Genomic DNA, 15,112 nt, shown 5'->3' with positions numbered 1-15,112 from the left:
AAAAGTCTTGGGATTTTTTTTTCAGCCTTGGCAAAGGTTTTCTGGCTCTCATTTTAATCCTGATAATTACGAAATATCATCTGAAGAGACGAAACCAGCAATGACTGGAATTCGATGGTCATTTCAGATGTCATTTCACTGTTGTAAGTTTGGATTTTGAATGTAAATTTAACCTCTGGGCAACAAACTCATAGTAAAGAGATTCTCTTGTTGTCTGATATTGTTGGAGGAGATGAAAAAAAGGAGAAAAAGAAAACCACCCCTCTCAAGAGGAATAAAACATGTTGCCCTTATTCTGAGAAAAGCAGCCTCTTTAATAAAGTCTAAATCATATTTATCAAATTCATACCAAATAAAATTGGTCTAACTCTATTTTCCAAATTGAGAAAATCTCCAGGTTATTAAAGTCCACTGAATTTACCAACTTAGGAAGGCTCTGAAAGACAAAGGCATGCTCTGAGCAGTGCTGCGGTTTAGGCCTGTGGAAAAGAGGGAGGTAACTCAGGCGAAGGGGGAGTGGTCAGAGGGGCGGCCCTCAGGGCCCACAAGGTTTATATACTTTGGCGGCTTCCCCTCTCCTCCTGCCTTGTGTCTGTGAGTTCCCATCTCAGCCTGCCCAGCCTGTGCCTCTCTCCTACTCACAATCTCTCAAACGCTCCAGCAACAATGAAAACTTCCAGGCAAACGACATACTCTGTGCACTCCTCCAGCAGTAGCAGGGCCCCTGCTGCATCCATCGCCCGTACCTCTACCCCTTTTTACAGGGCCCCCACTATCCATGGTGGGGCAGGTGGTGCCCGCATCAGCATCTCATCAAGCACCCGCAGTGGCCTGGGAGCTGGAATGGGAATGGGAACTGGCTCCGGAGCAGGGGGATTCTCCAGCAGTGTGCAGGTGAGCTCCAGCGGGAACAGCGCAGACATCATGGGTAATGAGAAGTTCGCCATGCAGAACCTGAATGACCGCCTGGCCAACTACCTGGAGACGGTGAGGAACCTGGAGCAGGCGAACCTCAAGTTGGAGCTCAAGATCAAGGAGGCCCTGGAGAAGAGCGGACCCGACTTCAGAGACTACAGCAAGTACCAGGCCATCCTGGACGACCTGAGGAAGAAGGTGAGGAGGGGCTGGGGGAAGTGGGGGGGTGGGTGGGGGGGGGGGTACTCTCATCATGATTTATGTTGTGTAAAACCAAAGCATGTGGGGATAGGAGGGTGGGGGGTAGAAGATCATGTGAGTGTGTGAGTTGAAAGAAAATGTTAGGTGATTTTGAAAGACAGAAGTACACTACATGGCACATCTGAAGGTAAATGCTTCAGTGCTTAAGGTGGAAGGGCTGACACTGGGTTCCTGCTGGTCCTCGGCACAGTGCCCACTGCTACTATGTCGGCCTGGAGCCGAGGGTTCCACCGGAAACAGTACGGAGGTGGAATGTCAGAGGAGCAGGGGTCACAGAGACAGGAAAGCAGAGAGAAACAAAAACCGGGGGACTGGGGCCCCCACATCATGACGTTAATGAGCCTTTTCCTCATTCTTTAGACTAACACAGACAATGTTTAAGTTTTTGGACTGACAGAATACAGCTGTACAGTACAATAAAGTGCAATCACTTTGAGAAGGTTGAGCTAAGTGCCTTTATATTGTGTATATTATCTGATAGTGCAATTAATTTCATAGTTGTTGTCTCAAGGATTTGACAGGTTGTTACGCAAGCAGGTTAGTTTGCTTATCATTAATTTCATTTTTATTAATACATGAACCACCTACTGTCATCCCTTATTCAAAGCTATATCTCATCATGGAATATTCTGGAACGTTTGGCGTAGCTCACTGTAGACACCCAAAAGTGTATGACTGTGTGTCTGCTGTGTATCACTGGAAATTTATATGTTCTCCCTGTGGGAGAGTGTGAATAGTTTAGTCTGTTTCTGAACGTTTCCCCTTGTGGGCAAAACATACATAACAGGATTAAGGTCAGCAAAGCCTCCCAAGAGAAGACATAAATAAGGGCAAAATAGAAGTCAAGGAACGTCTATTTTCCAAAATCTTCTCAAAACTTACACAAGAGGCCAAACAAGCTTGCATTAAACAGGTTTTTTTATTTTTTATTTTACCAACAAGTTCCCTCCAGTCAAACAGCCTAAGGTCAAAGAAACCTCATTTGTCTTTAGGCATGATGAAAACACACACACACACACACACACACACACACACACACACACAACTGAGAAAACACAGACTCCCACACCAGCATTAGAACAACCAGATCCAATACGGCACGCAAAGTCAACTATGCAAACACACACATGCATGCGCACTCACACGTCAGAGCATGCACGTACACGCACACACACACATATACGCAAAAACCAAAATCACCTCCTTCCTCATGCAAATCAGCTGCCCCCGTGCTACTGCTGACAGGAAAGATCCTGTTCCTCCGCGGAGCCGGGACAGTTGCTGCTTGTCAGCCTCTGATTGGCTGTCGGACTCTGTCACCTGGTCGTCCCCCTCCTGACATCAAACATCAGCCCAGGCTCTTATCTTCTGTCACTGCCAAAGCAAACACCATCTGGCTGTCCACATTTAAACACACAGGCAGACACTTTCACCACTTTTGAAAAACCTAGAACTCTAAGTTGAATAAAAGCACAATGTGTTAGTACGTGTCCAAACAGTGGCCGGTTAGCCTAGCTTAGCATAAAGACCTTACGCAAGGGGAGGTTACCCAAGTTCAGTTCATCTCAAGAAACTATTTATACATTGTTTAAAGAAACAATTTTTAAAAAATGAGTTGTAGGTGTAAATGAAAACATCAAGGAAATCTTGTCATAACCATAATATTGAGATTTTACTACTCTTGGACAAAGCCAGGCTAAATGTGCCCTGCTGCTTCTGGTTTTGTGCTAAGCTAAATTTGCTCTTGTTAAATAATTTGCATTCATATACAAGATTTTAACCTTCTTATTTTTCAAAAAGGCTATTTGTAACTTGAAGCTAATCTCTACCTGCTGACACAAGTGCGTAAAAAAACAACATGACTACTGGCTCCCTGTCTTTTTTAGCCCAGGTGCCTGTTGTTTTGTTGTAGCCCCTATCATCAGTTTGCAATTTTAAATGACGTCTTTGTTTTGCAAACCTGTTCCAGGTGTTCGATGCCACCACTGACAATGCCCGCCTGGTTCTCAACATTGACAATGCTCGCCTGGCAGCCGATGACTTCAGAGTGAAGTAAGACCCGCCCACTGCACTCTTTGATTACTACGCTGAAAACCGAAGCCAGACAGCTGCAGACACGCCCAGTTTTACTGCCGAGTGACTTGTAGAATGTGTACACAGCCTAATGATCTAAAGAGACAGTTGTTTTTCTTTTAGTAATAAATCATCACCTTTATATCATAGCCGGTGGACCAATTACAGTTGAGTTGTAAATTATCGTTCAGACAGATGGCAGAGTATACGCGTAAATCTATTCTTCGAATGATTAGATTTTCAAGGTTGGCCTAACCTTGGTGAATTTGAAACTTTATATCTGTACGTGAAGTCTCCTCACTGCTTGCTCTGTGTTGTTCAGATATGAGTCCGAGCTGGCCATCCGCCAGTCTGTGGAGGCGGACATCGTCGGTTTGAGGAAGGTCATCGATGACACCAACATGAGCCGCATGAACCTTGAGAGTGAGATTGAAACCCTGAAGGAGGAACTGATCCACCTCAAGAAGAACCATGACAATGTGAGAGTGACTACAACCCAAAAGTCAACTTTAAAACCCAATCATACTCATTTCCTTCACAGAAATCATTTAATAATACATCGCTAACAGTTGGCAGTAAGTATTCACGAATAATGCTTAGTAAAGGCTGAGTTAACTATTAGTTAATGCTTAGTTCATCATTAACTAGTGTTTATTTAACTGTTAAGATTTTCAAGGTTCTTACGAGCTCACAAAAAAGCATTAACCATAAACGGACCCTGATTATAAAGTACATGTTTTATTGATTGTTTGGTGAGGTTTGATCACTTTTGAAAACAGGTAACTTCAAACAGAGCCCCGCCCACTTCAAAAACTTGCCAAATGTTTTGTTTATTCGACTTGGTTGTTGACATTCGTGGGCCTGTTAATATTTGTTCAGGATTTAATTTAAATACTCCACCGTGTGCATTTGGAAGTAGCACACTATACAGCAACCGCAGCTTACACATTTTCCGAAGTTTTTAGGGTGTTCTGGCGAAACTTGGGTAGGACAAGGGGGTTACGTAAAAGAAATCTGAAATATGTCAATGTGACATTTGTGGCAAGCCCCATCGTAAAACTGATCCTGTCCAACACCAAAGTATTCACTACTGTCTAAAGCCAAAACACAATCATGCGTTTCCAGTGGAAACACTGAGTTGAGCTGTTTATTTACCTGACCATAGTTGCGATTATGGTCGGAGGGAAGAGGTCACAGCTCAATAAATCCATTCTTGAGGAGTCACCATCACATGAATTTTTCCCCTCAATAAATCCTCTATTCATGCTTGTTCCTTCAGGAAGTAATGGAGCTCCGTAACCAGATTGCCCAGTCAGGAGTCCACGTCGATGTTGATGCTCCTAAAGGTCAGGACCTGTCACAGATCATGTCAGAAATAAGGGCTAAGTATGAGAAGATGGCGCTGAAAAACCAGGAAGAGCTGAAAGCGTGGCACGAATCACAGGTAAACGATCTGCAAGACACTACACAATCCTCTGTTATCAGGCCTCTCAAGTATGTAAATGCATTTCAATCTTGATTTTTTTAGATAACAGAAGTGCAGACCCAGGTCACCGTGAACACAGAGGCCCTGAAGAGCGCCCAGACAGAGTCGAATGACCTGCGCAGACAGCTACAAACCCTGGAGATTGAGCTGGAGTCACAGAGGAGCCTGGTGAGAAGCACTTAGGCAACACACACTTCACTGGCCTTGCTTATCTTAACTCCCTGAAATGCCTAACTCAGCATTCTCACTTCAAGTTTCTCCCATTGGCTTTGTTGACATAGGTTTTACACCCCGCTGACCCGTCGCTATGGAGCTGTCTGAAGCACGCCAGGTTCGCTCCAAAATTTTAACCCCTTGGCTTCTCTCCTCTTACAGAAATTATCTCTGGAAGGCACGTTGAGGGACACGGAGATGCGCTACAACATGGAGATCGAGTCGCTCAACTCCGTCATCCTGGGTCTGGAGGCTGAGCTCACACAGCTGCGTAACAACATCCAGCTGCAGACACAGGACTACGAATCCCTGCTCAACATTAAGATGAAGCTGGAAGCCGAGATCGCCACATACAGACGGCTGCTGGACGGTGGAGACTTCAAGTGCGTACATTTTTGAGTGTATTTAAACAACAACAAAAAAATCTTCTGCACGTAAAAATCTGACATTCGATTGTTTTCCATGCAGGCTTCAGGACGCCATGGAAGACCAGAAAACAGTGAAGACTAAAGTGATGACTGTAACACAGACCCTGGTGGATGGCAAGGTGGTGTCCTCCAGCACAGAGACCAAGAACCTTTAAATACCAGATTCTTCCAACAGTCTCTGTCCCGGCATCATAAAACTAACATTCAACTGGCCACAACTGACCTTTCTCACAATTGGCTCCTGTCACTTCTTAGTTAAATACTAACCATCTCGAGGCAACGCTGTGATTAGTTGAACTTCCTGGGTATAAACAGTAGCTCTACCACATGCTGATTCATAACTGGACCAGAAGAAAACTTAGTCATCTTCTATTTATTTCATCGTGACGTTCTGTTATTTATGTGTTTGTGCGTCGACCCGCGGGGTGTTCACAAAAGTTCGCATTTGGAAACTGTCAGAGACAAGTTATTCGATAATGTTGAACATTTCAAAGTCATAAAGAGTCCATGTCAAGGCAAATTATCATTTGTTTTTATGTTTCATCATCTTTGGTTTTCTTTTCGGTCCAGTCGAGTTAGCCTGTCGCTATGCTATGATGTTCAGGTACATAAATAAAATCCATTCCAGAAAATATTCCTGGTGTGTACGTGGTGTTTTGTTTGAAGTTAAATTTGCGTGATATATATATATATAGATATATATATATGTGAGATTATATCATCCCAGCATGAGAGTTGAGGAACAAAGTAAATGAATGAATGAAGAAAAGTGGCAGCTTTTTATATTAGTTCATGACATCCACTCAAGTGAAAGTGGAGTACTTACAAGTGCGATCAGGCGGTCGCGAACTACCTCAAGTGGAAGTACAGATCCTTTCAAAATAAGAACGTAAGACTGTTAAAAGAACTGATTCAACAATATTACTCAAGTTAAAGAAAAGAACTTCCGGTTCTTCAATTAACTCTTTCATACTTTCAAATACAAGGCCAAAAAAATAAAAACATAGAAGACGACTCTTCTAGTCGAGGGTCTGTTACTTTTTTACCATGTTAATATGGAGGCCATCTTGTCATCTTACTTTATACATGTTGGCAAGTGGAAACCAATGTTTATGTGTATTATCACCACCTACTGGATTTTGGAGCGTGAACAAGTCATCTGCCCCCTTATACAAAAACTCTTATCTGGGTTTTCAATCGCGTTTTATACGTTGTTTTTTTTAAACATTTTTTTGTATTTGCCTTTGTGTTAATAAAATAACAAGCCCATTCCTTTAAAACTTAAGAGGAAATACAGATATTTGTGTTAAAGTACTACTGGGTAAAAGTGAAAAATAGACAGAAAAATAAACAGTTGAGGGAGGTATAGATACCTTTAAAATCTACTTCAGCACAGTAATTCTTTTTTTTGTGTGTGTATGTCTCGTTCAGTCCAGTATTGACAGTTAAATATGTTAAGTAGCGAGTAGCTGGATGAAAACAGAAGATGCTGTTTTAAATTCACTATTGTATAATCTGACCTTTGACCGCAAACACCATTGTAAGTGTGAAGGCAGCATCAAACCTACTTGGCAGAGCTCTCAAAAACTTCCTAGAGGGGATTCCATGTCTGACAGGACTAGAGTGTGTTCTTCCACCAGGGTGGTTGGAACCTTTTCCCCATTGTTCATGAATGCACTATAAGCAATAGGCCTCAATTAGTGGAAGCATTATCACGCTTCCGGCAACAGCTAGGAATGGAGAGAATTCCCGGTGGCAAATGTCAGAAACTGGCAACCAGCTGTACTCGCTCATCGGTTTGTGTCAGTTACGCTAGTTAGCCCTAGCCAGAACACGAATGTTATATTATGAAACTAGCTCTCAGGAACTACTTGCTTTCTTAGTGTGATAGTCCTCGTTTGATGGGGGGTCTTCTCCTGCCTTGGATGCTGAATAACATCCCAGTTTATTAAATTCATCTTTATCGTATAATAAACCGCTGTGCAGTATTTGAACATCCCTCTATATTACTCCTGCTAATCCCGCGGGATCAAGTTGCGCCATCTCATGGGTCCCTGCAGCAACATGCCCTCACTGACATAACAACATCGCCCGCATGTTTTCCCAGATATTTAAAAAAAAAAAAAAAAGGTGAAATCCTATATCTTTGTTTTTGTCAGTGAATTACAGGAATGTCAAAACCAGGGCAACGCTCAGTAGTCTGACCTCTCGACCCCGACTGTGGCCAAAGTCTTACCAGAGATGTAAAGCGAAACAAAATGAATCAAAAATACAAGGTCACGTGTTCTTTTAAAGCTTTGAAAATGATTATTGAAATGCAAGGAGTCTATTTGCTTGGGACTGTTCAATTGAGACGGCACAGAGGAACGTCAGCCTTTGGCTACACAGAAAATTGTCTCAATTAAGTGTTGGAATCGGTCTTTTTCACAGGAATTACATCATGTGAGAATCTGTTACCACAGATACAACCCAGGTATAAAGTATGATCAGGTTCAAATGTCAGCGCTGCTCTTTGTCTTTGGCTGCTTGCGGATCGAGCTAATTTAGGTGGAACAAAGTCTAAACAATGTTCAAAGATAAAAATGCAATAGAGATATGGAGGGGAGGGGCATGAGGGAATATTGCCTCCAGGAATGATACATAAGACCCCAGGGTGTTCTGTTTTTCGCCCTCAGCTGCCAAACCCCTCCGCACCGGCTCGTACCTCCTCTCCTTCAAAGCCAGAGTTCCCAAAATCTTGGTGTTCGTTCAGCACCTATTCCTAGAGCAAAAGATGGACCGATCATACGCCTACAGTGTCAGTGGAGGGGCAGGTGGCCATGGGACAAGAATCTCAACAGCTCTCTATGGGACACGTATTGGCAGTAGCTTCAGTAGAGGGTATGAACACGTGTCCTCGGCATCCACTTCTGGAACCCTGGCCATCGGGAATGAGAAGCTAGCCATGCAACACCTGAATGACCGCCTGGCCAGCTACCTGGAGACGGTGAGGAATCTGGAGAAGGCCAACGCCAACCTGGAGCTCAAGATACGCGAAGCCATTGAGAAGAGAGGCCCGCTGGAGGGGAAAGACCACAGCAGGTACAACAGCATCATTGTGGACCTGAGGGCAAAGGTGAGGCCTCGAGTCACTTGATTTTTCTAATTCTATTTTGTCTTTCAATGAGGTGATCAAATGAAGAGTAAGGTTTCTAGCATGTACTGAAATGTTTGCGATTAAGTCGTTTTTCCAAAGAAACAACTTTTTACCGACAGAGAAGCAACCATGTTTTTACAATCCAACCCTCTGCAGTGTTCACGTATATCTAACGAAAACCATTTTATTGTCTGATTCTTTATCTCAAAGCAATGAAAGTCACTGTCAAAGGGACAATCTGATTTCTTTGTCACAAAATACAGCATATTATCTCAGGTTGTTCTTTCACCTGCACAATTGCCTGTTTAAAAAAAAAGGATATTCAACTCCAAATTACAAAAGAATCTTGGATTTCTTTCAGATATTGGACATGATTAAGGGTAACGCACATCTTGCTATCTCCCTTGACAACGCACGTCTGGCTTCTGAGGATTTCAGAGTCAAGTGAGTGTTGGACTTCACAGGCTCCCCATCTGGAGATATCTTTAAAAAATAGTTTACTTCTCAAACCATAGGATGGAGAACGAAGTGTCCATGCGTCAGGCAGTGGAGGCTGACATTGCAAGACTGCGCAAGCTTCTGGACGACACCAATGTGATTCGTCTGTACCTGGAGAGTGACATCGAATCTCTGAAAGAAGAGTTGATCACCCTGAAGAAGAACCACGAGACGGTGAGGGTTGTGGTCAGGATGCATTCATATAATAACAACTGCATTCTCCCTGAGCCAACTTAGCAATGGCTTAAACACCTATTTTAGAAACCAAATACTGCTGGTAAAAAAAAAAAAAAAAAATTTCTGTGTGCTTGTTCCTTGAACTCTGAGCACAGGATACTCCCACTACCCTCATTCAGGAAATCACTCCCTGTCTATTTCCCCCTCAACAGGAACTTGCTGAACTGCGTGCCCAGATCACCCAGGTTGGCGTCCGTGTGGATGTTGACGCCCCTAAAGGCCAAGACCTAGGCAGGATCATGGAGGAGATGAGGGCTAGGTATGAGAAGATCATGATGAAGAACCAGGAAGAACTCAAAGGATGGCATGAATCTCAGGTACAGTTCAGGTCAACAGCATTGTAGGACATGTCAGGTTGATGGATATTTATAGTTACTGTTTGTATCCAACCATGTATCCAGATCACAGAGATGCAGGTCCAAGTGACTGAGCACACAACGGCCTTGAAGGAGGCCACGACTACGATGACCGACACCAAAAGAAGGTATCAGGCCCTGGACATAGAGCTGCAGTCAGCATTAAGCATGGTAAGAGCCTTCACACTCGTTCATTCTTTGTCATACAGATACAACAGTTCAAATCTTGGTTATTTATTTGGAGAAAAAGACCTACAGAGTACATTCACTCAACCAAATGTTCAATGAAAAGATTAAGTTTATATCTGTCATGATTGAGATGCAATTAGCTTAGCTTAGCATGAAGAAGGGGTAGAAACAAATGGCCTTACCAGTACCTCTTACACTCACAAATTACTGTCATGTGTGTTGAATCTGATTACTTGTACAGTATGTCATGAGCCGAAATAACTGAGCTTAAAAGATCCTCAAAGACCTTTTTTTTTTACTTTTACATGCTGATTAAATATGTATTCTGGGTCTTTGTGCCAAACTGAGCTAATTGCTACTTGCTTTCCATGTGAGAGTCAATTAAATCTTTTCCTGTGATCCTCCTTTTCCACAAACAGGGATGTGTTTCATTCCATTTTGTGACAGATTTCTAAACGTTCCAAGCATTTTGATTAAAAAAAAGAGTTTCCAACCTGCAAAGCTGGTTCCCAGCAAGAATCCAGAGATATATATTTCTATGTTTTATTCCGTTTGACAGAGCTAGCATGAGTGTAAGCAGTATTAGCCTAGCGACTGGTGATGGCAGCACCATCTTTGGAGGAAAAAGAGATACACAGCAGGCGGTTGAATGTTTCAGGGAGTTACAAGACTTTTAATAAGATTGGGAACCACTGGTTAAATGCACCATAACTTAAATAATCAAAAATTCTTTCACAGAAACAATCGCTGGAGGCCACCATCCGTGACATCGACATGCGTTATAACATGGAGCTGGAGAAGTACAACGCGATCATCTTGAAGCTGCAGGAGGAGCTGACTCAGATCCGCACTGACATCCAGCACAACACGCAAGAATACGAGCTCCTGCTCAACATCAAGGTGAAACTGGAGGCTGAGATCGCCGAGTACAGGAGGCTGCTTGATGGTGGGGACCTGAGGTGAGACCTAACATGATGTCATAAATACATGGAACAGTGCAGTTCGTTGTGAAACACGGTGAAATGTGAAATGAATATACATCAGGCGAAGGTGAAAATACATTGTAATGGACAAAAAAAGAACAATCTAAGCTCCAGCATACGGATATGTTATGTACGTATTTTGTGTTATGTTAAGTGACACTGGCTGCGCTCTTTTCCAGACTTGAGGATGCTGTTCAACAGAAGACGGTCCAAACCAAAGTGATGGTAGTCACTCAGACACTGGTGGATGGTAAAGTGGTGTCTGAGAGCAAAGATGTCAAATCCAGTGAAAAGACTGTGGACAGTTAAAAGCCCAAAGAAGACCTTGGAATTGAAATAGTGAACTACAGAAAGACATTATGGCTACGACTGGTGGTTCTTGCTGTACGCTGACATGGCTGATGTGTTCATTATTAAAATTTTTTCAGAGATGATACTGTCTCCGATAATTATACCACATGACCAAATTTATAGTTTGAATATAAGTTGATGTTGGTTGCAGAAAGTCAGAGTTTTGGGGGGTTTTTTTTGCAGTACCTCGGATAAACAGATGTACTTTAGTGGAATTCTGGTATCCTTCTCTTATCAGTTGTGAACTCCGATAACTTCTACCGATTCACCTCTATTATTTACAAACGAAAGACGGCAATTAAAAACTCAACAACAACTCTCCTGACACGAACATAGACACACTGACAAAGCTGTCTGGCTTCCTGCCATCAAGCTCAGTTTGAGTGGGAAATTCCTTCGGCTTCTGAGAAATTCACATTGTGACCTGTAGCTCTTTAGCCTAGTCCAGTAATAGGCAGAAGGCCTCGTTCCCATGCCACATCCAAGCAGACCGTGTTTATTTACATTTTTGTTCACCAGTCTAATGCCTTCGGTACCCGCTGACCTCCTCTGGACTGAGATGAATCATTTAATGTGAATGGGCTGTTATGTATGTTATAGAACTCCAATCTAGGCAGTTGCAGCCTTTTAATTCCTTTGAGAGATAATCAGAAAAAAAATCAATCCCTCTCAAAGTTTTATGTTAGTGGCAACATTTATTTACATAGTTGCTGTCCAGCAAAACCAGCAGAAGTTCCTTTTGTGAGGACTCACTATATTTCTATCAACACATCTTAAATTCAGCAGGGCATACTTTGTTTCTGCTTATATTCTTTACGTTTATAATGGCATTGACTTGTGTTATTGGCCATATATTTTGTCCGTCCACATATGCCATATTCCACATTCCCTTCATCCGCTGTAGCTCAGCCCGTGTTTAGTCATTTCTACAGTAAACCGCAAGAGAATACACCTTTCCACACTCTTCTGCAGTCATTCAAATGTCAGAGTCCCTGCTTTGTTCCACGCCTACTGGCCTCCTGTGTTTCCCACCCTTATTGTATGAGGACCTGTTCCGCCCTGATGTGCTACACCTGTGTCCAATCATTCTACCTTTGTGTACCAGCTTTTCTTAGTGCCCTGGTTTCTAGCATTCCAGCCATGTTTTTATCCCATTTTTCCCCCCCCCTGGCCCCTTCATGTTTTATTTGTCGGCCTTTGGACTGCTGTTTGTGGATGAAACCTTCAGCTTGTTTTTATTGCCCTGACATGTCAGTGAGTCATGCGTTTTGGTCTCTTTTCCTGTTTTGTCTTCTCTAGTTATTAGAATATCACATGCAGTCCCATAGATTTCCACGTGTAATCACTGGGTTTCACGAGGGCATTTGCAAGAGTTTCACAAGGGTTTCACTCGTAATCCTTTAAGCCTTATTAAGAATGCCAACCCAAATCAGAATTTTGGCAAATCCATATTGTATTCAGATTGACTTCAGACGGTCTCATCAGCTAAAAAGCACCCCACGTTTGCAAACCTTGAGGGTCATTTAAAATCTGATTCCAATCAGATTTCTAAAAATCTGTGTCTTTTAGTCACTTGCAACCTGTTTCTCCACAGATATTGGTCACTGTAGGTTGTCGTTTAAGTTTGTGTCTTGGAGATAGGTTGGAGATGGCATGAGACAACCAGTCTGATCTCATTACTTGCAAATATCAGTGTGGACAGAAAGAGATCTGATTTGAGAAACAAATCAGGGTATCAGTGAATTTGACTGGATGGAAAGAATTTTACGAAGGGACTTGGTGTCATCAAATGTATGTACTTTTTGTCTGAACCTTTAGCGAGCCGCTCAAAAACGTGCAGCAACATGTTAAGAGCATACAGCTTGGACCAAAAAAATCAATGCACTCTGCAAGATTGTACCATTCATCCCAAAGCACCATTAATAATTCTGTCTTCTTCCAAACACAAACAAGTTGTCTCCAAACTGCAGCTGACAAGCTAAGCTGTGTGTGTGCGTGTGTGTGTGTGTGTGTGTGTGTGTGTGCGTGTGCGTGTGCGTGTGGCTGCTCGTGCCAGTCTTACTATCTGTGGTTACGGGTGAAGTCGTAAAGCTGTCTTTCCTGACACTCATTCGTCGTCCCCTTCCATTTACAGACACACACAATATTCAGGCCTTGCTGAAAGAAACTGGGCAGGCCAACCAGAGAGAGGGAATGGGAATTCCTGAGGGAGAGAGAGAGGAGCGAGAGAGAGAGAGAGAGATGAAAAGCAAGGATAGAGGGAGTGACAGACCTATAGGAGATTGATGGGAAGTTAGATATAGCAAATATGCCTGTAATTCCTCAGTGGGAGCAGGATGAACAAAACCTCTGTGCAGTTCTGGGACCAAGAGAAAGTCAACGATCAGGCACTTGGTATCTAAGGGTGGGCCTTGAAAATCACACTATGGTTTACATGTTTTTCAAATTTACAAAATAGATTTACAGTGAATAGTTTGACGAAATATGCATTAACTGTGTATTTGAATAATAGTATCTAATCTCACCCCACAATAAACAAATGGGGTGGAAAATATCCATGTGTACTTGTATATCCACGCCAAGAACACCTGTAAATACTCTAAAAAATGAGAGTCGCTCTGCCAACGAGCACACAGCCACCATTGGTTCTGGTTGAGGTAGCTGGTGGTAGTGGTGGGGATAACATTGACCTGGGCTGCAAAAGGTTATGGCAGAGTAGGAAGAAGAGGAGCCCCTGCAGCAGTTCTTGCCACCGTGGGAGCATAAATTCAGACACTCAGTATATTAAAACTGTTCCTTGTATCTGCACTTTATCATCACAGCTGTGAAATCCACACATTTATGTCCACTCCCACAGCGAAGTGTCCAGTTGTTTTCTGTTTGTTCAAGCTAACTGATGTCAAAAACTAGCTGGAGCGAAGCATCGCGCGGAGTATAAAGACCCCCTAAGGGCCCAGCCATAACACCTGGTCTGCCTTTGTCACTGATGGGGTGAGGAAAACCTGAGGATTTACTTTGCTCACCAAAAAATAAGATTTAACTAAGTATTCATGTGGAGCTTTTCAGATCTGCTGACTACTCAAGTCCCTTTTTACCACACACACATTCACCGATGACAATGACGGTAACTTCGGGCTCACAGGGCCACCTGCTCTGCCTCCTGGGCCACAGCTGTCCACACAACCAGAGGGAAAACAGATGCTTAGAACATACAGTCATGCTCGATGTCTTCTCTGTTTACTTGAGCTAAATGCTCACATCGGCATGCTAACGAGTCGCTGGTTTGCCAAAGTCAGCAGGATTAGCCTTCTGGGCAATGATGTCTGTTGTCGTACTCTGTCTCATCGTTGTTGCCACAAATTGTTTCATTGCCAGTTTGTTTCACCTCATTCAGCATCATTTCTTTTTAATTCATTTTAGCTGACCTGGGACCTGTGCTATACAGCAGGATCAGAGGGATTGTGAGGTCAATTTGTGGTTTTCTGTACTACGAAGGGTGGCAGGTTTATCACCATAGTAGCTTACGCAGCAGACCTAACCTGCTCCAGAATAGGTGAAGAGGAATGAGGTCAATATGTCTACAAGTACCGCCTACTGACCCATCAGCTCATCACCGTTCTGAGAGATTCCCATGACCTCCGTGCGCGTATTGTGGGAGGTTCTTTTTAGGAGTTTTTTTTTTTTTGAGACGGACAAGTCATGATGAGCAACTCAATGGGCAATACCAAATTTCTGTAAAGGGAATACAAACCCAGTGACATGAATCACGGTCTCACAGTCTCACGGTCAGCATGAGACCGTAACAGTGACTCAGCATTTCTTCAACTAGCACATGTATGTATTAGGACCCAGGATTAGCAGCCAAAAGAATGATGCTAATATATTTATACACCATCATCTAAACCTCCATTCATTCAAAGTCAAAAAAAGTTGATTATCATCAGACGTCCTCGGGCCTTTATGATGAAACGATAAAGTCTGTTAAT

The 15,112-nt window shown here is 42.9% G+C and overlaps 2 protein-coding genes across 2 annotated transcripts; both read left to right on the top strand.

The window, feature by feature from the left end:
- Positions 1–571: 571 nt before the first annotated feature.
- Positions 572–6,010, top strand: krt18a.1 (keratin 18a, tandem duplicate 1). Its single transcript, XM_086214067.1, has 7 exons — positions 572–1,113; positions 3,146–3,228; positions 3,572–3,728; positions 4,529–4,693; positions 4,778–4,903; positions 5,111–5,331; positions 5,417–6,010. Exons 1-7 carry the CDS (start codon positions 667–669, stop codon positions 5,529–5,531), a joined length of 1,314 nt encoding a protein of 437 aa, XP_086070193.1. The 5' UTR covers positions 572–666; the 3' UTR covers positions 5,532–6,010.
- A 953-nt stretch (positions 6,011–6,963) lies between these two features.
- On the top strand, positions 6,964–11,169 carry LOC147256158 (keratin, type I cytoskeletal 18-like). The gene is made up of 7 exons (XM_086212721.1): positions 6,964–8,491; positions 8,874–8,956; positions 9,028–9,184; positions 9,400–9,564; positions 9,649–9,774; positions 10,531–10,751; positions 10,955–11,169. The coding sequence occupies exons 1-7, from the start codon at positions 8,150–8,152 to the stop codon at positions 11,082–11,084; spliced, it is 1,224 nt and encodes a 407-aa protein (XP_086068847.1). The 5' UTR covers positions 6,964–8,149; the 3' UTR covers positions 11,085–11,169.
- Positions 11,170–15,112: the final 3,943 nt, after the last annotated feature.

Source organism: Aulostomus chinensis, chromosome 9, assembly GCF_037954235.1.
Source record: "Aulostomus chinensis isolate RoL2024-O1b breed Wild chromosome 9, RoL_Achi_v1.0, whole genome shotgun sequence".
Lineage (NCBI taxonomy): Eukaryota > Metazoa > Chordata > Actinopteri > Syngnathiformes > Aulostomidae > Aulostomus > Aulostomus chinensis.
This window is presented reverse-complemented; position numbering and strand designations above follow the sequence as displayed.